The sequence below is a fragment of the Typopeltis vanoorti genome, chromosome 9, assembly GCF_054136105.1.
Source record: "Typopeltis vanoorti isolate ZY-2024b chromosome 9, IOZ_Tvanoo_1.0, whole genome shotgun sequence".
Lineage (NCBI taxonomy): Eukaryota > Metazoa > Arthropoda > Arachnida > Uropygi > Thelyphonidae > Typopeltis > Typopeltis vanoorti.
Genome location: NC_143557.1, coordinates 25,223,337 through 25,247,748, shown reverse-complemented (window position 1 = coordinate 25,247,748; position 24,412 = coordinate 25,223,337). Strand labels below are relative to the sequence as shown.

The 24,412-nt window shown below is 34.6% G+C and overlaps 2 protein-coding genes across 4 annotated transcripts in view; one reads left to right on the top strand and one right to left on the bottom strand.

The window, feature by feature from the left end:
• LOC150102936 (uncharacterized) overlaps positions 1-14,113 on the bottom strand; it is an 87,360-nt gene extending 73,247 nt beyond the window's left edge. The window contains exons 1-2 of one of the 2 annotated variants that reach the window (XM_090397900.1): positions 13,744-14,113; positions 1,790-1,861 (exon numbers count right to left, since the gene is read on the bottom strand). In XM_090397900.1, coding sequence (XP_090254026.1) covers positions 1,790-1,861; positions 13,744-14,025 — 354 coding nt within the window. In that variant the 5' untranslated portion in view covers positions 14,026-14,113. The remainder of the gene's footprint in view (positions 1-1,789; positions 1,862-13,743) is intronic. The other variant, XM_090397901.1, reaches the window with a different exon arrangement.
• Positions 14,114-17,611: 3,498 nt separating this feature from the next.
• The window catches only part of LOC150102935 (intraflagellar transport protein 38-like), a 232,937-nt gene continuing 226,136 nt past the window's right edge, over positions 17,612-24,412 (top strand). The window contains exon 1 of one of the 2 annotated variants that reach the window (XM_090397326.1): positions 17,612-17,748. In XM_090397326.1, coding sequence (XP_090253452.1) covers positions 17,727-17,748 — 22 coding nt within the window. In that variant the 5' untranslated portion in view covers positions 17,612-17,726. The other variant, XM_090397327.1, reaches the window with a different exon arrangement.

Genomic DNA, 24,412 nt, shown 5'->3' with positions numbered 1-24,412 from the left:
GTGGTGTACCATCCATCACTTTGGAAGTTCATTGATTCCCTGAAGGAGGAACAGAGGCAGAACGAACAAGATATAACACGCCTTCTTGGAGGTCAAAGAAACATCAAGGCTCCTGTGAATAGCCGGTACCTACGTAATCAAGAACGCGTTTTCTCCCTAGTACAGCAATATCCTCAAGTATAAGGCTGAAAACAGACTCAACACGTACTTGCAGTAAATCGCCGAGGAAGTCAAGAAGAAAGACTAAATTCTCCAAACTCCGCAGATTTAAAATTCATTATCTCGTTTTCACATATCATTTCACATCAATTTTCGAATTAATTCTGTTGTTTCCTTATTTGATTTGTTATAATTAAATGCTCACATACATATTTTGTAGAAATTTGTACAAATTAAAACAAGTGGCTCAGAATTACCCTTGCATTTTCACTGCTGAGTGGAAAAATCTAGGTTGGACATAGTGATATATAGGCCAAATTGAGGTTGGACAAAATGACCGATGGGACAAATTGAGATCGGACGAAATGTCCGACCGTACGAGTGTTCCGTTGGACAAACTTATAAAAGGACAAAAAATCTTGGACCATCTGCCCTCAAATCATATGGATCACATCGTGAATGCAAAGTGGCACTAAAGTCAGCTCTTTACTTAATGAGATGATGTTATACTACCAAGGAAATACAGCGTGAGGAATTTTGACTACACTGAATAACTGCTACAACTATTTTACTGTGTAACTCTATAATAAAGCAAAAAATATGAATATAGACAAGAATATGGAAAACATCAACTGCATTCTCAACATAAAACCTAAGAACAAGTAAAATATTTCAGCTAATTAAACACAATTTGTAGTAAAGATGGAAATTAAATATAGAAACAGACACAGAATAAGTAAAGCTAGTATAGTGATAAGTCAACTGAATACTCTTCTACCAAATTAGACAGAAATTAATCTAAACAATAAATTAGCAATATACAAGACAGCATTCAAATCAATTTACACTTACTGATATGAAAATAGGAGTTACAAATAAAAACAGTTATTGAAAGGCTAAAAACCACAGATAAGATTTCTGAGAAAAATTAGGGAAGTGACATCAATGGCAGAATCATTAAAAAGAAAGCCACAAGAAAGGAATTTCATATTATTAACATTCAAGGATGTGTGAGCAGAGCTAATGGTATGATCATTTAAAAAAGGAAGACAAAGGTTAGCAAACAGATGTTTGATACCTGGATGGCAAAAAAAAAAAAAAAAAGACTCAGGAGAAGGCCAAAATATAGTTAATTGTAGAAACTTTCTCCTTCTCTGTTTGGTTAAAAAGTAAATTATATAAGAGAGGAAATAAAATTCTTGTTTTAATCCTTTTCTTCTATGGAAATAGTGAAAGCTAAATCAATGCAAAGGTCTTATTTTCCATATACAAGCAGGAAACTGGTTACCACCATACTATTAAAATACACTGGATCAGAAATAGTTATTAAAAAGTTTTCTACAAGTATCTCCAGAGTATGCAGTTTTCATCCCAAAGAAAAAAAGGCCATCTGCAATTAACAGACAAAAATATTTGTAATGGGTGGAGGGCTGTGGGAAAGTTAATGGGTAGAATGGAATAGGTGATGTCATTTCCTGCCATAAGCCAATAGGCTCCATGGAGGTAGCAAATAATAATAATAATAATATAGTATTACGTTAAAGCAGTTTTCACATGGCAGATTGTAGCCACAAACCAATTTATATTTATAATATGTATATACATACATATCATATAAAGCATTTATTACCTGCTGTAGTTTAGTGTTATTATTTTCTAAACTTCTCAGCATATTAATAATCTTCAATGAATTGTATGCAACCTGAAAATAGAAAACAGTAGTTTTTAATTCTCAAGTGTAATAAACATTTTAAACGAATTGATAAATACAGTAGTATGTCATGAAATCTATAGCTAACTCTTTAGTCACATATAATGGACAATAGATGTACTTAACTATTAGAATTTTCTCAACACAAAAATAAAGTAGTCTACAGTGTTCATAAGTGGTAAACAGTTCAGAAGAGCTAACCCATCCCAAAATTAACACCTGCTTTGATGGTAAAGTGTTTTGGAGAAGGGAATGAAGGATGTATCAACTCAATTATATATATTCTTTCTTTTAAGGTTACACGGTGGTCAGCATTCATAATGAAGAATTTATGGAGACACAACACGTGTTAGAATAGAATTAGAACATCCCAAATATCGGCATTTAAGTAGCTCGATAGCTCTGATTTTTGTTGTACAACACTGGCTAGAGTAACTGCTAAATTTTTTTGTGGGCTTCATGGATCTGTTCGCTCAACAAAGCTTTTTACGGAGCACTTTGGCCGAAGTAAATGTCCTTTTAGCTTAATGCAGTTCGGTATCAAGTTGCTGTCTCTACATCATTTTAGAAAGGCTAATTGATTAATTAAGATAGAAACATGAATTTTCATCTTACCATAGTGGCTGCATTGACTGTGGGTCAAAACTCCATTTATTATGATAATTCTTTAAGGTTACACGGTGGTCAGCACTCATAGTCAAGAATTTATGGAGACATAACGCATGTGTTAGTATATATATATCTCCATAAATTCTTCATTATCAAATTGGACTGTCTAACTCAAAAAATTCTCATTACTGCTGACTTCAGTTCTGTCAGTCTGCCAAGCTTTTCACCTGTTGCGTGCCTCCTTACACACTACTGGTGCTCTTACTTTTTACTCACTGATGTTACTTTTTACCAATGACAAGTGCAGATGCTATGTCCAACCTGTCATTTCCTGCATTCTGTTATGTGTACTACATAGTATCACATCTCATTATTCTCTGAATAAACATTACAGTTATTATTATACAATGAAACCTGTGGATAATTCATGACTAAACAAACACACATAATAACCACAGTAATGTGATTATTACGTGTGCTTAATACGCAAATATTTAATACGTAAATATTTCATCCTGAGTATCTTAGAACATCATCAGTACAGTTAATTCAAACAATACTAGGAATAATATACAGTTAGGGTGCATGATTATAATGGAATCCCAATATGCGTGCAGGAACGTGTTACAGAATTAAATTAAAATATATATGGAGGGAAAATTTTCGTTATACAATACATGGTCCAAAATCAAGTGGGTGAAGTGCTAGAAGTGCAAAAACCAGCGCTTTCCAGTGAAGACTGGAAAGCACTGGTTTTTGCAGTCATTATTTCTATTGTGGAGTGCAAATAGGATGGATTCTTTCACAAATCAGGAGAAGGCTGACATGCATTTCATTTATGGAGCTGCAGACGGCAATGCAAGGGAAGCCCAAAGACTGTACCGAGAGTGTTTTCCAACCAGACGCATGCTGATCGTAAAACCTTTCAGCGATTGCACCGGTATCTGTGCAAAATGGGCTCCTTTGTCAGCGGCATGCAAAGAGTGTGGACGCCACATGTTACATAGGAAATTCTATGTAGGGTTGCAGATCATCCCGAATGTAGTATGTGAGCAATTTCCCATGCCATACATGTGCCCAATCAGTGGTGTGGCGAGTTCTACGAGATGAATGATTACATCCCTACCATGCACAGAGGGTGCATGCCTTAACACCTGCAGATTACCGGTCTCGTGTAAATTTTGCACAGTGGTTCCTGCAGCAGACTGCAGTGCAACTGGACTTTGATGCACATCTTATTCACTGAAGAATGCACCTTTACACGTGAGGGCATTTTTAATATCATGTATGGGTGAGCAGAAATCTGCACGCAACACGTCCACATAGGTACCATGGCATTTCTCCATAAATGTTTGGGCTGGAATCCTACATGACCATTTGATTGGCCCAAATCTTTGGTCAGCACAACTGAATATGAGAACGTACCTCGTATTTTTACAAGAGGTCTTGCCAGAATTACTGAACCCTGTTCCAGCAAACATTCAAACACGTATGTGGTTCCAACACGACGGAGCGCCACCCGATTTCAGCATGGATGTGCAGAACGCCTTGAATGCAACATTTCCAGGACGATGGATTGGGCAGGGTGGTCCCATCGCTTGGCTGCCACGATCGCCTGATCTCTCGTGTCTGGACGTTTTCCTATTGGGGCCCATATGAAAAGCCCGATCTACGATAGCCCCATCGAATGAGGACCGTATTGCCAGGATTTCTATTGCCGCTACTGTTTTTGCCAGCGTACACCAATCACTACGTCAAAGGTGTGAAGCCTGCATTAATGTTGGCGGTCGCTCTTTTGAGCAGTTTCTGTAATTTGTTCAATAAAATTCTTTAATTTATGTTCTGTAATTTCTGCAATTGTTTCAAATCGGCTCTGTCATTCTTGTGTTTCTTCATTTCCTGACACAGTAGTTGCTAACCTCTAGCACCTCACTGCTTGAGTTTGGACCATGCATTGTATGACGAAACGTGCTTGTTTAGATGTGTTCTATCACCCTTTAAAGTTTGGCCCCGAGAGTTCTGAATCACCCTGCACATATATACAGTGGAACTTCGGTTGTCAAACTTAATTCGTTCCCGAGGGCTGTTCGGAAACAGAATTGTTCGAAAACTGAAACCATTTTCCCATAAGAATTAATGTAAAATGGATTAATCCGTTTCCAAACCTCAGATGATTGTTTATTTAAACCTTTACAACAGTACTTCATGCATAAGAAGGTATATAAACATAATGAGAGTGCATAAAATCTTACATAAAAAGAATAAACACAATAAATAGTAAAATATAGATGAAAATTGATCGCCTCTTTATTTTTGAGTATTGTACAGAGCGTTGATTTCGCCATATCGAACTGCATAGCAAGATCCGAAAAACAAACGCCATTTTCATGTTTAGTTATGATTTCTTTTTTCATCTCTATTGTGGTTCTAACAACTTTTCTTTTCGCTTTGCTGCTATCACTATTCTTCTGCGGTCCCGTGGTGGCTTAATTAATAATAATTTATGAAAAAAAAAAAAAAAAAAGAAAATCAAGAAAACTCACTGCAAATTCAAGCAGGTGTCTGCATTGAACGAAGTCTGCCGCTTAACTGACGCTTTCCCGCCTTACAGCTCAGCATGCAAAGCACGTGGTTGCCTTTTGCCTGTTCGGGAACTGAAATTCTGTTAGGAAAAGGGAGGGGGGGGGTGTTCAGGAAAATATGTTTGAGAACAGAGGCGTTCGACAACCGAGGTTCCACTGTGTATGTATGTGTGTGTATATATATATATATATATATATATATATATACATTCACACATTCTAACATTCATGTGTGCTATGATAAGCTCCAAAGAAAGATTGTCGAATCTAGAGAAATTTCTCTAGATTCTTCTCATATCAACAACAACCTAAGTTTCTCTCTCTCTGACACACATACGTCACCTCTGTTCAGCATTGGCGCACTCGCAACAGAGCGTAGTATAGGTTTTTTGGAACTCAAGCTCGTATTTTGTTTGCAAACATGCTACTGTCTTTTCGTACTTGTTTTGTTATTACAATTTTAAGTCTCTGTAATTCTTTATATATTTCTTTGATTGTGATACCTGAAGATGTTGATCTATTCAACGAAACTTGCTAACTAGTAGTATCTTTTTAAATATACCATGTCATCTTTTTATCTCTCGGTAACAGTCATTAAAGTTTTTTGAAAAAAAAAAAAAAAAAAATATATATATATATATATATATATATATATATTTCAAAAAATAGATTTAATGACTCCAAGACCGAGATAACATATAAAGATTTTAATGATAAATACTACTAGTTTCGGCATATAGCAGCCTTCTTCAGGTATTTATAAAGGAAAGGAATACTAATAAACATTGAATTATTTAAATAAACAAACTGGAAATTACAGGTACAAATTGCCTCACATAATCGATACATAAAAACGTTGTATTTTTCAAGTTGTTCTGGCGTGCCATTGTTTGTTGCAATTGTGCGTGCAAGTTCACGTGAACGCCAATATTGAATAACTGCAGCATGGCTATCTGGGATGTTATAACTTACATTATTATTTAAGTGGACCGGGTTCAGTAGGATTTCCCTTGATTCTACGATTTTTATATATATATATAAATATATATATATATATATATATATTTTTTTTTTTTTTAAATAGATTTAATGACTTAAAAAACCGAGATAACTTATAAAGATTTTAATGAGAATAATACAACTAGTTTCGGCTTATAACAGCCTTCATCAGGTATTCATAAAGGAAGAGAATAGTAATAAACATCGAAGTATCTAAAAAACTGGAAATTACAGATAAAAATTGCCAGACATAATTGATACATAAAAAACATATTTTTTCAAGTAGTTCTAACAGACGTGCCATTGTTTATTGCAAGTGTGCGTGCAGGCTCACATGAACACCAATATTGAATAACAGCAGCATGGCTATCTGGGATGTTATAACTCAAATTGTTGTTTAAGTGGACAGGATTCAGCAGGATTTCCCTTGATTCTACAATTTTTCTCTCAAACTCATCATCACAGTGAAAAATATTTTCTGATCTATCCCAGCAAACAGAGTGGCTTTGTTGATCATCATTAGGATTGTTTGAAAAAAGAACATGACTGGATAACACAGTTGCATGTGAACTTTTGACCGGCAAAGGTTGGTCAATTGGTAGAGCCCCTGCTACTAATGGCTCAGTTAAGTAAATTTGAGCGTGGTTAATAGTTGGAAGGGGACCAATCGTTCGATGCTGTTGGCACGCTCTCCCTCGATGAGTCCTTGGACTCCCTGGAGGTGTCAAATAATAATAATATATATAATAATATATATACATAATATAACTTTTGTAAGAGAGGTCTCTCTTATGCTCTTCTATACGTTGTTCAATAGATTTGTTAGTTTGTCCAAAATAAGGGATATATTGCAATTGCACCATAATTTATATACACCTGGATATTTCAGATTGTGATGAATAGGCTTTGGATGGATGATTAGAGAACGGATTTTAGGAAGTGTAGTGAAGAACGTCCTGATGTTGTATTTTATAAGGACTTTAGCTAAATTTGTTAGAGACTGTGCTAATGTATGGGATGGAGATGCTACCTTTAAAATTAATAGTTTCTGTTGTGCACTGCCTAGGAGGATCCAGAAAAAATTTCTTAATCGTTTTTTCAGAGCATCCATTTTGTTCAAATATAAGAGAGGGGCAATTTATTTCTTTTTGTAGTTCATCTGGTCCATTCAAGAGAGAGCGTGCTCTGTGTCCTAAGGTAGATATAGTTCCAAGATTTTGTGGTGGAAAATGATGAGAAAGATTATGCAGATATGTATTGGTATGAGTAGGTTTTCTGTATATAGAGATTTTTAATCTTTCAGAGCATCGTGTAAGCATAACATCCAAGAAAGGTAAGGAGTTATTATTTTCTAGATCAGCAGTAAATTTTATGTTAGGATGTTGGATGTTAAGATGATGAAGAAAATCTATGAGAGATGTGTACCCGTGATTCCAAATAATAAAAATATCATCAACATATTGTTTCCAAACTTTTGGTTTAAAGGAGAAGGAAGATATGGCTTTCATTTCAAAATCTTCAAGGAAGATGTTAGCTAGAACTGGAGATAAAGGATCGCCCATTGCCAGGCCTTGTTTTTGTTGGTAAATAGAGTCCTGATATCCGAAGTAACCAGAATGAATGCAATGTTTTAATAGAGCAAACATTTTTTTTGGATAATTTGTCCTTTAGTAATGTAAGTACCTCGTCTGTAGGAACATTAGTAAATAAAGATATAATGTCAAAACTTGCTAGAATGTCATTTTCATTGATGGGAATATCTTTTATATGAGAAACATACAAAAGATATAACATATAACATCTTCCTTGAAGATTTTGATTCTTTAGATGGCTGATCTCTAATCAGCCATCCAAAACCTACTCATCACAACCTAAAATATCCAGGTGTATATAAATTATGGTGCGATTGCAATATCCACCATAATTTATATTTATTTTGGACAAAAATAATGTTTGTCCAAAATAAATACACAATATTTATTTTGGACAAACTAACAAATCTATTGAACAGTATATAGAAGAGCATAAGAGAGACATCTCTTACAAAAGTTCACGTGCAACTGTGTTATCCAGTCATGTTCTTTTTTCAAACAATCCTAATGATGATCAACAAAGCCACTCTGTTTGCTGGGATAGATCAGAAAATATTTTTCGCTGTGATGATGAGTTTGAGAGAAAAATTGTAGAATCAAGGGAAATCCTGCTAAATACTGCCCACTTAAACAACAATTTGAGTTATAACATACCAGATAGCCATGCTGCAGATATTCAATATTGGTGTTCATGTAAGCTTGCACGCACACTTGCAATAAACAATGGCACGCCTGTTAGAACAACTTGAAAAAATACAACTTTTTTTATGTATCAATTATGTGTGGCAATTTTTACCTGTAATTTCCAGTTTTTTAGATACTTCAATGTTTATTACTATTCTCTTCCTTTATGAATACCTGATTAAGGCTGTTATAAGCCGAAACTAGTTGTATTATTCTCATTAAAATCTTTATAAGTTATCTCGGTTTTTTAAGTCATTAAATCTATTTTTAAAAATGTATCACAACAACCAAGTAGAAGCCTATGATCATATATATATATATATATATATATATATATATATATATAAAATATTATTTTACACAATTTTGTATGACAATTTTCTATACTTTAGGAAGAATCAAAACCGTAATGATGCTCTTGCTATTCCTAAAGTATGGGAACTTGTGTAAAATAATATTTTTTTTATATATGTTATCTTAATTTAATGTAATCTATTTTATATATATGTGTTATCTTATTTTAATGTAATCTATTTTTTTTTCTCCTCTAGATATATTTTAATTTAATTCTATAACACGTTAATGCACTCATATTGGAATTCCATTGCATGTGCCTTAACTGTATGTTATTCCTAGTATTGTTTGAATTAACTGTACTGACGATGTCCTAAGATACTTAGGATGAAATATTTATGTGTTAAAACTTATTACTGTGGTTATTATGTATGTTTGTTTAGTCATTACAGTTATTAATTCAGTTGGATTTGGTTAAGAATACCAATATTAGTTAGATGTAACTAGTTTGTTAGTTATCTCTATTTCCCAAAGCTCAGATATTTCATTTCTGATGATAATCCTTTACTATACAATACATCCTCATCTGGTATGATCTGATTAAGTGGATTCTTGTCCCAAAATTTTCACAAAATATCTGCCCAGTAAGATTTAAATTCACAGACTTAACTGAAGAGTAAACACACTATCTACTCAGCCAACCAAGCCTAGCATGAAATTAACTTACAAAAAAAAAACCTTTCATTAAAGTTGTTTTAATTCTAGCTATAAGTTTACTGGACACTGAAAAATATATAATAAATAAAAATATATTTAAAGGATAAGCCTAACACTTAGTGTTAGAATCCGCTGCATGCCAAGCACTCCTTGAGGGGTTAAGCAGAGGAGTGATAATCATTTTGATATTTGACAAATTCATGCAGTGCAATTTCTAACTAGATGAAATAGTTTAAAATATTAGGTTGGTGAATAAGCTTTAAAAAATCTAACAACAAATTAAAGTGAAATGCAAAAAGAAACCTCTTTATTAAATGGCTGATTTCATTAAAAATTAAATATTAATAGCCTTAATGAAAATCCTATCACATTATTACATGACAACTCCACAGAGCTGCAGGACTGATTGCGGAAGGCTGCTTGACACTACATTACAAAATTCTACATGATCCACCCTCCACACCACGTGATCTGCTACCTACACAATTCAAAACCTGCCACTAAACCACATTTTTTGTCTATTATTTTTTCCAATATTTTTGTGTGTTAATTACATTCTCTGAACAGTTTGCCTATTATGTAAAATTAAAGAACCCAATTGCCAGGAGGAAATAAATCCTTGACATATGAGATTGGTTAACTCGCCTTCACTTGAAATAGCATGTGATAAAGATCTTTTCCAACTTAAGGATGCACACCCCTTTGATTCTTACCACTGCACTACAGAGGTGCAATATACTACTAATCGCTGAAGCATATACTGACAACCACCATTATGTATTACCATATTCCATAATTCTTACTATTTCTAATATAAACTTTGTTATAAAAAATAAATCTGTGCACAGTAGTCCATATCTGGCCTAGTCAAAAACCTTATACAATGGAACCAAAATTTCGTATTTCCTTACGAGTCAATGTTCTCTGCTTTACTGCCAAAATTTGTTGCATTGTCCTCAAAATATTAGCAATGTATCCTCTAAATTTTAGATCACTATCCACCATCACAGCCAGAACTCTTATTTCCTCTACCTCCTCTGATATAACCCCCCACCTAGTGTACACTCTACATCCCATCTTTGCTTTCCAAATTTTAAAACTTTATACTTGCAACATTAAACTGGCATCTCCACTTCCATGCTGATTCATTCATTCTATTCAAGTCCTGTTGTAAAGCCACAACACGTACATCATCACATGTTCTAAGCAACTATTTAAGAATGCAGCTGTAATCGTCAATAGTGTTGATCACGATGGAAAAAACAAAAGATCTTTCAAAGTTTGATAAACGGCTAATTGTGGTGCCCATCTGGCTGGACAATTTTGAAAACAGCAGAGCTAACTGGTTTCTTAAAGGTCCGTCAGGAATGAGATCACTGTCACCAAACCGAACTATGTGCAGAGAATTAAAAAGGATTGGTATTGGCAGTCGCATGTCTATATGGAAACCACTGTATAAATATTAAATTACTGTATTAAATAAAAGTTTCTAATTCAGTAGCTGGTATGTATAGTTTAACTATCAAAGTTATGTGGCAAACTATCAAAAGCCTTTGTAAAACCTAAGTATAACTGTGTATCCATCTCCTTTGTCCAATGCACTTGTCACTTTACTGTAATAATTAAGCAGATTACTAAAATATAATCTTCCTTTAGAAAATCCGTGATGTCCATCAAAGAGATACCACTGTTGTCAACCCATTTCTCTATCCTGATTCTCAGTAACCTCTCCAACACTTAAGCCACAACACCTGATACACAAATTGGCCTATAATTTGAAGTTCAGTCATCACCTCCTGAAGAGCTAAATTAGACACTACAAACAACACACTGGCTGTTTTCTCAAAACACTGTGGTGATATATTATCAAGTTCCACAACCTTATTAATATTAAGTTTGCTCAATTCCCCATTTATCTCATTCTCTCATAGTTCATCTCTCCTTCTTCCCTTCCACTGCTCTCAAACTCTGCACAATGTCACATTCACAAGGATGAATACCTTTATAAATGCTCATTTAATATCTCAACTATATCCTCCACAATAGTTATCCTTTTACCATTTGCTTCAATCACCATCTTCCTTCCACCAGCATTCTTTTTTTTTTCTCCTGCTGAATACATATCAACAAAACTTCCTAAGTTTTTTTTTTTGGGGGGGGGGGAAGGCTTCATTAAATAACTTACCCTTATCAGCCAAATCACCCTCCTTGCCTGTTCTTTGTACTCTACATGGAATTCATTATTACCACTCATCTCATGTTGCCTCTATAACACCTTCCTCTGTATTGTATGTTTACTCTCTACATTCATCCATTTCACACCTACCTTATTTAATCTTCTGGCCCTTAGAATACATTTTGACGTTGTCTCTACTAGGCAGTTCTAGAAAACACTCAAGAAACATTGATCTACTTTCTACTCAACTCCTCATTCCATACAAGCTATTTCCTGAGCCTTTTCATAATCTCAAGCCTGTGAATTTCACAATATATCTTTTCCTCATAGAAGTTCCCATTTGACTGGCAATCACTTCATGGGCAGCTGCCAACCATGTGAGAACTTCTGTGAGGATATTGAAGGCGATCGCTCTCTCCTTGGGATGATATTTACGTCCAACCTTTCCTGGAAAGGCAGGACATAAATGGGCATTCCCAATTGAGAACGCACTTAACAAAATATTGCAGTAAAATTTTAGTGAAGATGACCAATTGAATATGGAACTGGATAATAGAATAAACAAAGCAGATGTGATAAACCACATGAATAACTTTTTATTGAATTAGACACTAACAGTATACCTGTTAGTGTTCAAACCAATTCAACTATGGATCTGAAAATTGTGTTAGCAATAAAAGAGCTGATCATATGAAAATTCAGAGAAAAATCGAGAGAGTGATTAGATATCATCAAGGATAGAATCGCATTAAAAATGAAGAGATTTGAAATGAACATGATGTTACTATCTTTCTGATAATACAATGGTATGTTGCAGTATGGTATTTATGACGGTACATTTTGCCCTTCAACTGGAAAAGGCATAAGTTTGATTCTCATCATGACAAGAAGAATCTTTAGATGGTGTTTTTCAACTGAAGGTGAGCTAGCTGATCTCATATGGAGGTAGCAGGGATTTTTGCTCTTGGACACTCAAGGTTCAAAAACTACTAGTGGTGGTTGTGGGTAGTAGATGGAGTTTGTGTAGATGATGGTAGTGGCAGTTCGCTGTGGTTGGTGGATTAAGTGGTGGAGCAGAGTTGTAGAGCAGGTGCCCTCCCTTGATGAGTCTTTGGACTCCTTTGAGGTGTTATGTAATAGTAATAATAATAATATTCAAGAACATGTGACCACACCTAATATAAAGTAGAATGGTCATTTAAACAGAATGATTCAGAAAAGGTTAGCAAAAACTGTGTTTAATGACAGAAGAACAAAATATAGATCTGACAATATTGGAGTCCTAAAAATTGAGACTAAACTGAAGGTAAATTATTCATAGGAATAATGGAGACTTATTCATAAAATAACATTCATAAAGTATCAGCTCTGCAATGCACTATTTTCTGACAGCGGAAATGCACCATGCAAACTCCAAAGTATATTTCAAGACAACTAGAGATAGTATACAACAATCCGTAAAACAATGCACAAATGATTTCTGCTCATTATAATTTGTGCATTGTTTTACATTAATCTCAATAATCCTATTGAGATTAATGTTTGAACATATAAATACTGTTTCCCTGCACACAAAGAAAAATAACAAAAGTGCTGACTACTCTGTGGAAATGGTACAGCTGGATCAAACATGGATTCACCTACATGGCTGAACAATGATATGCTATTGAAAGCAGACAAAAACAAAAATATCAAGTGCAGCACTAATTAAAAAAACTTAGCAAACTATAGAATACATACACAAATTACCAAAATAAATGTATTCACAACATTTTACCAACGTGTTTTAATGGTGGTTTTATTTCTTCATTTAAAAAGATAAAAGGGTTCCAATAAATAAAAAAAATAAATAAAAATAAAAAGTATTTTTTCGAAGATACTCAGATTAAACTTACACCTGATTACATTTCCAGGTTCACTTAAAAACCGTAATCAACATGCATTCAAATCTAGCGGAGATTTATTTAAATCTCAGCTTCCTTCATCTTTCATAGTACTGTTGTACTAGGGATTAAACCACATCTTCAATTTGGATTCGCATTAAAAGGTTATGAGGAAAGATGCTTCAATTTGATTACTGAGCATCATAGTGAAAAATTTAAGGAGAATGTTGAAAACACGATGCCCAAGGGGAATTCCTTCTCCCCATAAAAACGAGGTTTTGGGGGAGATAGAGGAAATTTTTCCCTGGACATAGTGTTGTCACAAATTTAATCTTACCCCTCTAACTTTGCTTTCTGTTTTCGTTATATCAAAAGGTACAGTCATTTCGGAACTATCTATTTCTGTTTCCGGGATGTTTCGCCTGAGATCATCTGAATCACTACTTTTCGCTTCCCTGACAGTTTCGCTGTTGGAAATCTCATATGGACAAAAATTGTCAAATGTGCAATACGAACTAACGTCAGCATCATTTTCGCTTAAGGCCAATACCTGTAATGATGCTCTATAAAAACTTTCACTTTTCCAGGAACCTTCGCGAAAGACAGTACACTCAGCCATTTCAAGGCACAAAATAAATCAATTTAATAATAAGAAATCACATTAATCATTTATTAATAAGCAACACAGCGACAAACACAAACGTTTCTTAATATTACCATATACTAAATTGAACATAGCGCTCTAAACCAATCGTAAACAAACATGCCGCAGCGCTCCCACATATCTTAGAACTTCAGCTTCAAATTAACCAAATTTGAAGCTGATTCCTTATAATTACACCAAGCAACAAAAATTATGATCCTTATAATTACGCCAAGCAACAAAAACAACAATACACATAGGTGTTATACGTCATTAAATATTAGTTATTATAATGAACTAAATTTGGAAAGTTTTTTTAAGATGTTCAGAAATGCAAAGTAGACGGAGTGCTGAAATTTGGTGTTTGAATTCTAAACTCCACAAACATCGAATTCTTGAGATTTTTAGCACACGTTGAATTATTAAATATTATTTCTTAATTATTATTATTATGTGACACCTCTAGGGAGTCTAAAGACTCATCGAGGGAGAGTGTGCCAACAGCATCGAACGACAGGATCTCTTCCAACTACTAACCGCACTCAAATTTGCTTAACTTTTTCGTGAGTCATTAGTAGCAGAACCTCTGCCAATCGACCCAAGATTTGTAGAAGGTGGGGGTATTCAAGACAGGGTTAAAAATGATTCCGCCATCCGCTCATTTCTGGATGGAGCAGGTATTTGAATCAGGAGAGAGAAAAGTATATTAATACTATGGAAAAAAAGAAGAAGAATTCATAGATATCATTATCTATCCCATTTGTTGCCATGTTAGGACCAAAGCACATAACTTTGAGAATGGCTGTGTGAAACACGAACAAAGTTTATTTATGTCGAAGTTTATTTTCTAGAAAATAAACTTCAACAAAATTGTATTCTGGGACAGCAGGAAGAGAGATATCACGTACATTGTTGCGTTTTAAATTATATATTTTAGTTTAATCCTTAATCTAAGTGTAAGCAAATATAGTTTGCATCTGAAGTATCTTCCAGACTGGGGTAACTCGTGGCAAAGGAGGACTGACTTCACATCACTTACCTTAGCAGTATCCCATAATGTAAAGCACATCTCCTTACGGATATGTACATTACATTTTGAAGTGAAGCTAGGTCGTAAAAAGCCACATAGTGGTCAGGGTTATCTAGAATTTTATATATTTTTTGATAATGAGCATCACTACTAACAGAAAATTCTTCAATATCGTTTTCGAAATTTCTTTCAACAGGCCCGAGTAGCAAGTGGAAATGACATTTGCATCCGTACTGTTAGGCTATCCACAAAAAGATCGTTATAAGTTCGATTCAAGTTGCAAAAAGAACTATTTTTCTAATCTTTTTTTTTTTACCAGTTCTTGAATTCGTTGATCACTGTTACGGACAATTAGAGTTTTTCTCTCAGAATCTGAGGTGTTTAATCCCGATGCTTAAGGAAAATCGACTATGGAACTCATAGCAATTTCAGACAATAAATATAGGGTAAGGGATCTAGAGTTGCGCCAGTTGTCTACTAGATCCTCACGGAATGCCTATTACAATCATTTATTAATTACAATCATTTATAGCCTTGGATCAGCTCTAAGTGATTAACTAATGTTTGAGAGTAGCTGCAATGAGTCTTCAAAAGTTAATTATGGCTAAATTGGCTTTGTTTACTTCTAGAAGAAGCATTCCGCCTGGTTGGCCGAGTAGTTAGCATATCTGCTCTCCAGCCAAAAGGTTACGGATTCGAATCCAGCCTTGGGCATGGATGTTTGTGATTGTCTGTGAAAGTACTAGTGGTGTTAGTTGGCGGCAGTAGATGGCGTTGGTGTTAGATGATGATGATTACTGGAGTAGTATGACGAAGAGTTGTAGAATAAATACACTCCCTCGATAAGTCTTTGGACTCCCTGGAGGTGTGTAAATGATAATTCGTTTTTGACCATAATCGAACTTATAGCGGCCTTTCTTCTTGTGGTCTACTGCAAAGAAAGTAAATGTAATTAATTAATTTCAGTCCAGTTTGCTAGAATATACGGTAGACGCAAAAAAAAGTAATGAATTCGAAACCGATTTATTCCATAACATATATCGTTGTAGTTCTTTAGTAATGTTTTTTTTTTTTGCGCCATACTGTATATTCATTAAACATACACGCTATACAGCAATGCTTTCTTTCTCTTTCCAGTTGCCAACAGAGAAGATTCAAAGAAAGAGCTATGCATAGCTCCATATAAGAAATGAAAACAAGAATTCAACACATCCTCAACGTACTTGACTTCTGGTTTAAGTTTGATAAGTTAAATTGCTGATTTCATTTAAATTACTAAAACTACACATTACTTTCCTAAACAATAGTCATAACATATGTATAAAATCTTTCAGGTTACACGATGACAGATGCTTGACATATAGTATATAAAACAGGAAATTTTTTATTACACTCAACATCAATGTTTTGTGCATTCCAATGGATTTGAAAGCACAAAAACTTCAAAAAATATATATCTAAATAAAAATCTTAGATTTACACAATTATACTGTCACTCGACTGTAATCCAATTATTGCGTGACCTGAAACTTAGCTTAACAAATTATATATGTGTAAGACCGTTTTAAGCCTGCTGGAAGGAAAAATGCCAGGCAACTGCTGTCGGTAAAGGTATTCATATATTTTTTATCCGCATTTCGAGTTCCATAATGTTAGAAGAAAGAAGTTTATAGTTTCAATTCAACTGTATTAGGAAAATATTTTTGCTTGGAATGTGATTTTTCTCCCAGGAACTCGAATTTTTCATCATACGTTTACAAGTAAATTGATCTAAGAAGACATGCAATTAACACAAAAGTACTTTTTCAGCAATAAATGGCATGGTGTGTTGGTAACAGATAATGGAAGAAATTGATTTTTAACACAGTATGTTAATCCGCAATTAAGCACATTAGTTCTCATGTTGTGTGATGTGAAATGAAGTAAATTATTGATGAGGCCTTAAAGCTATAATAATAATAATAATAATAATAACAATAATAATAATAATAATAATAATAATAATAATAATAAATCAGCTAACGCCTTTTTGTTCTCGTATACAGAGTAGGCGAGGCCGTTTTAATAATAATAATAATAATAATAATAATAATAATAATAATAATAATAATAAGATGCCAATTAAAAATCATTGAGAGCTTGTGGCCAACATCAGCTCAGGTCTTCTACTTCAATTCTATTTAGCTTAATTCACTTTTCTTTCCCCAGAATGTGTACCCCAAAGGCAACCTCTTCAAAATTAATATCATCGGACTTTGGAAGTTTATAAACTTATAGTACATTAGTACCTGGCGAGAGCAAAGAATTTTTTTTTCTAAATATTATTTTATTTTTATTTGTTTGCTGTGTCTTTAGAAATTGAACTGTCCCCCCCCCCCCTCAGTCACCAAAAATTAGAGCCAAAACGACCTCTCCTACTCCTATAAAAAGGCGCCAGCTGATTTATTTATTTATTTTATAATCCCCAAACTGCTGTAATCGGCTAGTTCTATTTTTATTCACTAGGGGGTCCTATGTTTGCTGAAATGATTACGTCTAGAATTTAAATATTGTTGGTGTTTATGTTTATTTTAGGGTAGTTACTTATTTAGTAGATTTTTATTGCTAAATTTTTAACAAACAAGCAACAAAAAAATTCAGTATTAATATGTCATACAGAGATTTACGAAGTAAGAAGATGCTTGTGTGGTCGACCACTTTATTCTGTTAATTATTATTATTTTTTTTTTTTGTCGATATGTATGCATATAAAGTTCATACTCGATTGTTAGAAAAAATTTGAGGTGATATCTTTTTATTAATAAACTTTTTAAGTTTCATGCAACTTTGAGGTTGTATTAAGTACCAGGTTAATTTTTAGAATTAACTCCGCGTGTGTATTATTACATGTTAGACCTCGAATGAAATTATGTAAAAATCACATCGAAATCTCCTTTTTTGTAAATACAGAAATATTTTATGAAACTGGTGCACTGTTTCATGCTGAACAGCCTTTCGACATAACGAAAAGCTTCTTGTAATGAAAAAGTGTTTTATCATCTGCAATCTTAGTGGCTCTTTTATTCACTTCAAATGGAGGTGCCTAAAATATTGCAGAACCTCAGTGCTAACACAAAAAAAGGGATTGCATGGCATTTGTTTTCTGACAGTGTGATGATGATTTTTCCCTTTAGTCGTTTTCTGTCCCTTGGTTTCTTTGTAGGCAAGTATTCCTGCCCATAAAGTGTTCCAGGTGAGATTTTTACAGGGTAGTTCACCATTGCTTCCAACCCCCCCCCCCCATTTTATCCAGTCTTGGACCAGCATATGATTGGGATGCATTTGTGACTATAATTCATATATTCACGGGGACGAAAAACCCAAGTTTCCAGGTGAAAACCCCTATCTCCGTATGAGACCGGCTAGCTCACCTTTCACCAAAAGACGCCAGATAAAGGCTCCTCACATCACTGAAAGGAATCAAACCCAGGTCTTTCTGACCAAAGGACTTTGTCTATACTGGCCGAGCTACAGAGGCTCTTCTGACAGTGACAAGGGGATTGTTAGCTCCTCTGACCATGCTATTTAATTTAAGCCATAGTACTAGGAAGGCACCAATAGAGTGGAAAGAGGACAAAATAGTCCCACTGCATAAAAGGAGCTCCAAGCCAGAAATAGCAAATTATATGCCAATCGACATTTCAAGAATGGTGGTTAAGATATTAGAGAAATTGATGAAAGACAGAATTCAAGACTTGATAAGAATATGAGACATTGGAGTTGAATATGAGAAATGGCTATTCAGTGAGATTGCTAGAGTTTGCAGATGCATTTGGCAGCATTCCACATAGAAGTGTATTGCATAAATTGGATCAAATGAGGATGGATATGAATCTGGTGATCTGGATTAGAGGGTGGCTGATAGACAGACATTCAAGTTGTGGAGGAGTTGAGACTAGGAGAAGGCAGGTGACCAGTGGTGTGTACCATAGGGTGTACTTGGTTCTCTGTTATTTAATTTGTACATCAATGATATAGGAAATATTCAGCTGTTTGGTGATGATGATGATGATAAACTTAGAAGAGCAATGGTAAATGAAAGTCATTTAGGCTAGCTGCAGAGGAAAAAGGTAAATGGCTGCCAATTTAATGTGGCCAAGTGTAAGGAGATGCACTTTGGGAAGAAACAAGATCAGAAACTGTGTACTATGTTGATGGAACTGAACTGCAGGAAACTGATGAGGCCAGGGACTTCAAAGGGGGGGGGGATTGAGGACAGGGAATTGAAGTTTAGAGGGCATATTGCAAAGGTAGAAAAACAGCACATCAGATTATGTGATTGTTGATCACTAACAAGCAGGGATCAAGAGGTTATTGTTCCACTATATAAGGCCTAAGAAAACCCTATCCGGACCAGTGTGAACAGATCTGGATGCTTGGATTCTGTGGGATGAAAAAGTGGTGGAGAGGATCTTGAGGCGAGTAACAAAGATTGTAACAGTATGGAATGCTTCTTATGAGAATAGTTTTTATGGTCTGTGGACTTCAAAAATTAACCATTGGGATTGACACTGAAGACTATTTTCAGTACATGGCGGGAAAGGAGAAAACAAAGGAGCAGTCATGGAAATTGCATAGGAGTGGGTTTAGCAAAGGTGTTAGGACTATATTTTCTGCTTTGATGGTGGTGAATAGGTTTGACAGAGATGATTGTTACTTTCTGAGTGAATGAGTTTAAGGAGAGGTGTGATAGGTATTGTGTGAATAATGGACCTTTATGATAATAATAAATAAATGACAATATAAAAGTGATTTATTATCCCATTTTTTTTACAGTGAGTTACTTATGGAAGGAGGTTTCTTTTACCTAGCCATCATATCTCTTGTTGATCACATTTACTGTAGATGCATAGATATATTTGCTACATTGAATCATAGCCAATTCCACAAACCTGCCGAACTGGTAAACTTAATTTGTAGTAATGAAATTTTTGTTGTTTTTATTGTTGTATGGTCACCTCCTTTGAGTCTGAAGCTGCATCATGAGAGAGACAGAATATTCGCACAATATCTGTTGTACCTTCACTTTAACTTATTGACAACTGAAGCATTCACAATTGACTCTGGCAGCCCATTCCACTCAATCACCATTCTCCAAGTGAAAAATGTAGTCCTTATACCCTTGTTAACTACACTCTTACTCAGTTTCCAGGGATTAGCTCTTGTTCTGCTACCACTAGCAGTGTTGAATTATTTCCTGTGCATTAATCCCACAAAACCTTTTTAGTAGCCTAAATGTTTTCATCATATCCCCTCTTTTTCTGCCTTCTTATTTCTCCCACAGAGCAATAACAAGAAATTCATTAAAAAGCAAGAAAACCTCTTGTTATTGAAAGCAGTAAGCTATACTCATTATTAGGTCTAATGGAATGAATACAACACACAGAAAGAAACATGCACAAGTTTTGTAGATCCTATGTTGCATCACAGTGAGAGAGCCATCATCAGGGATACAATTTAAAATTGTGAAAACGAACACAAAAAACACTCAAAACAATAAACTTCAGAGATTTTTCTTAAAAGAATTAGTTTTCCAGATCTAGCAGCAGATTTAAAAAAACAACCTAATATTAATAAATATGGTTGTGTCAATCTTTCCGAAAATTTGGGAAATTAATTCTTACACCTCCTTCCCAACAGCTAATGCTAGTCAACAGCACCCATGGAGGGTTCCCCTCATGTGACTAAGCTTTAGTCTATCTTTTATCCCACTTAATTGTTTTAAGCATTTTGTTTGTGTACTTTGACACTTTTAATTGTATCCCTGATGATATCTGTAACACACAAAATATAGGATCCACTAGACTTGTGTTTGTTTTTCTGCACTGTATTCATTCCATTAAACCTAATAATGAATTTAAACCAGCACATAAGCCTAATCTTGACAGTAAGTTATAAGTTTTTATTGACGAATTGAAGGCCATGTGACTTTAACTTAGCTACTAGTGCAGATTTTAACTTCCCCTTCAGTCTTTAAAATCTAGATAGGGCTAAAATGACCATGTCTACTCTCTGGGGAATAAAATGCATTTTTTTAAAATTTTATTTATTTATTTATTTTTTTTAGTAAAAGTTCATTAGAAGAATTCTTTTTCCAACCATAAGCATGTTATGCACTTCGGTACTAGAGGCATTGGTTTCATATAAACATATCTGTGACACGGGGTGCTTAAGGGTCAAAGCTATATAACTGAGAGGAGACCTCCATATCACCTTTAAAGGAATGCAGAGAACCGACCAGGGCTTCTGACCTGATGTCCAATCCTCACCTTCTTGTGGTGCACCTTGTTAGGTATCTACTTGGATACTGAACAAACGAGGATGGGCTGGCATTTTGGGATTTAGCTGACCAGATTGTATTCTTATTGGCTTAAACCGAAATATAAAAATGATGTTGCTACATGACAGAATTTAATTCCAGCTGGGGCGTCACCCGGTTAAACAAGACCCCCCATTGTTTTCGCCAGGAAACCAGGGCGAACAGCGAAAAGTCAGCTACCGGAACAAATCCTAAAAGACACTCCAATTCGTTACCAGAGTTCAAGATCAGTACAATCAACATGAGAAGCCTGAATAGCAAAGAAATGGAGCTAGCTGATGAATTGGATAAGTACTAGATCGACATAATAGGGGTGACTGAAACAAAAAAGACAAAAACTGGGGAGATCTTTCTGAGCAATAAATACAAAATGTTATATTCAGGCAATGACAATCAAGGGAAAGAAGGAGTAGCCATAGTATTCAAAACTAAATACAAGGCTAATCTGCTTGAATGGCAGGCAGTTCTCAAGTAGAGTGATGTGGGCAAATATGAGAATGGAGAACTGGACAATGAGACTTATGTGCCTATGGTCCCACAGAAGGTTCTATTAAAGTAGAAGTGGAGGAATTTTTTGAGACTTTAGAGAAACTGACACAATGCAAAAAGAAAAGTTGGTCCTTGTTGGGTATCTAAATAGCAGAGTAGGAAATGATTGTCAGACATACAAAAATATTTTGGGAAAATTTGGAGAAAAGAGCAAAGCTAATAATAATGGCAAATACCTGTTGGATTTCTGCTCAGTACATGGACTGGTTATTACTAACACCAACATAAAAATGTGCACAAATTTACATGGAGAGAAGAGGCAAGGAATAAGAAAAGTCTCATTGACTATGTTATAGTTGATAGTGATGTTTTCCCACTAGTGCAGGACACTAGAGTGTACAGAGGATTTGAAATTGGAAGTGATCACCATTTAGTCTCGAGCAGGATAAAATTGAATTTCATATTGAAAACAAGAACATGTAAGAAAGTTTTAAAGCGAATAAAAGTTGAGCAGCTCTCAGATGTAAACTGTAGACTAAAATACACAAACATTATTCAAGAAAAAATGAAAGCATTTGAGAACAGGAACCATATCTTAGAGAGTCAGTGGCAAATCTTGAAGAAAACGTTGATTGATTCAGCCAGAGAGGCATATGGTGATGTTGTGTGTAAGGATAGAAAAATGTAAAAATCAGCACTCCATGATGGACACATGAAGTTAAAGAGGCAGTAAAGGAAAAGAGGAAAACCTATCAAAAGTTCTTGTCAAATAAGTCAGCTCTTAGAGAATACAGAGAAATGTAAGAAAGCTAAACACTGTGTAAAACTAGCTAAACAAAAGTAATGGGAAGACTTTGGTAAGACCATAGAAAATAAATATCAAGAAGGTGGCAAAATATTCTGGAGGCTGTTGAAAAACTCAGAAATGGAGGAAAGAGTGCTGTAAAAGGAATTAGAGATGATAAAGGTGACATGAAAACTGGTGAAAAAGATATCCTTGATGTATAGAGTAATTATTTCAAAAAATTGCTAAATGAAACAAGCAGTGATGACAGCACAGTACTAAAAAACACTCCACAGACATGCAATCTGGAATACATATCGATACATGAAGTAGAAAAAGCCATCATAAGCGTGAAATGTGGAAAAGCAGTGGGAGTGGATGATATTCAACCAGAAATGCAAAATATGGAGGTATAATAGTCTTACAGTGGCTGTAATGCATAGTTCAGAAGGCCTGGACAGAGAGACGAATTCCAGATGATTGGAGTAGAGCTCTCATAGTACTCATATATATAAAAAGGGAAATAAAATTGAATGTGAGAATTACAAAGGTATTTCCCTGCTGAGTGTTCCTGTTAAGATTTATGCAAGTATACTTGAGAAACAGTTGAGAAGAATTATGGAAGAAAAGCTTGGTGAAGAACAAGCTGGATTCAGGCCAAATAGAAGCTGTCAGGATCAGATCTTTACTTTACGACAAATAGTTGAGAAATCATGGGAATATAACAAAGATCTGTATTTAAGTTTTGTTGATCTGGGAAAGGCATATGACAAGGTGCTAAGAGAGAAGCTGTTTAAAGTGCTACAGTTGTATGGTGTCAATGGAGCATTATATCAAGCAATACTTAATCTTTATTTGAGTTGTAAATCAGCAGTTAGAATTGAAGGAAGTACAGGAAGATGGTTTAATGTTAAATCTGTTGTCAGACAAGGAATTAGAGATGATAAAGGTGACATGAAAACTGGTGAAAAAGTTATCCTTGATGTATGGAGTAATTATTTCGAAAAATTGCTAAATGAAACAAGGTGAAGACAGCACAGTACTAAAAAACACTCAACAGACGTGCAATCTGTGTTATCCCATTATCTCCTGTGTTATTCATCATCTATATATATCACATTATGAAAGAAAGTGGTATTAAACCTGATATCATAATTGGAGATGTTAATCTCAGCTCTTTACTCTATGCAGATGATGTTATACTTCTAAATAAGTCTGCTACAAGTCTGCAAGATTCCCTGACTAAATTGAATAACTCTTGTAATAGATTGGTATGAAGGTCAGTAATAACAAGACAATGACAATGAAAATAGGCAGAAGCATTGAAAATATCAACTGCATTTTGAATGGAGACCCTATAGAACATGTAAAATATTTCAGCTACTTAGGCATGATTTTTAGGGAAGATGGTAAATTAAATATGGAAATAGACAACAGAATCAGCAAAGCTGGTATAGTAGGAAGTCAAGTGAATAAATTTATATGGAATAAGAGAGAAATTAGTCAAAACACTAAATTAGCTCTATACAAGACAATGTTCTTACCAATTTTAACTTATGGATCTTAGAGTTGGGTTAGAAATTAAACACTTGACCAAAGACTAGAAACCACAGATATGAAAGTCCTGAGAAAGATTAGAGTTGTGAACAGATGACAATGTCATATTAAAGACTAGGATATTACAAAAGAACTTAATATTGTT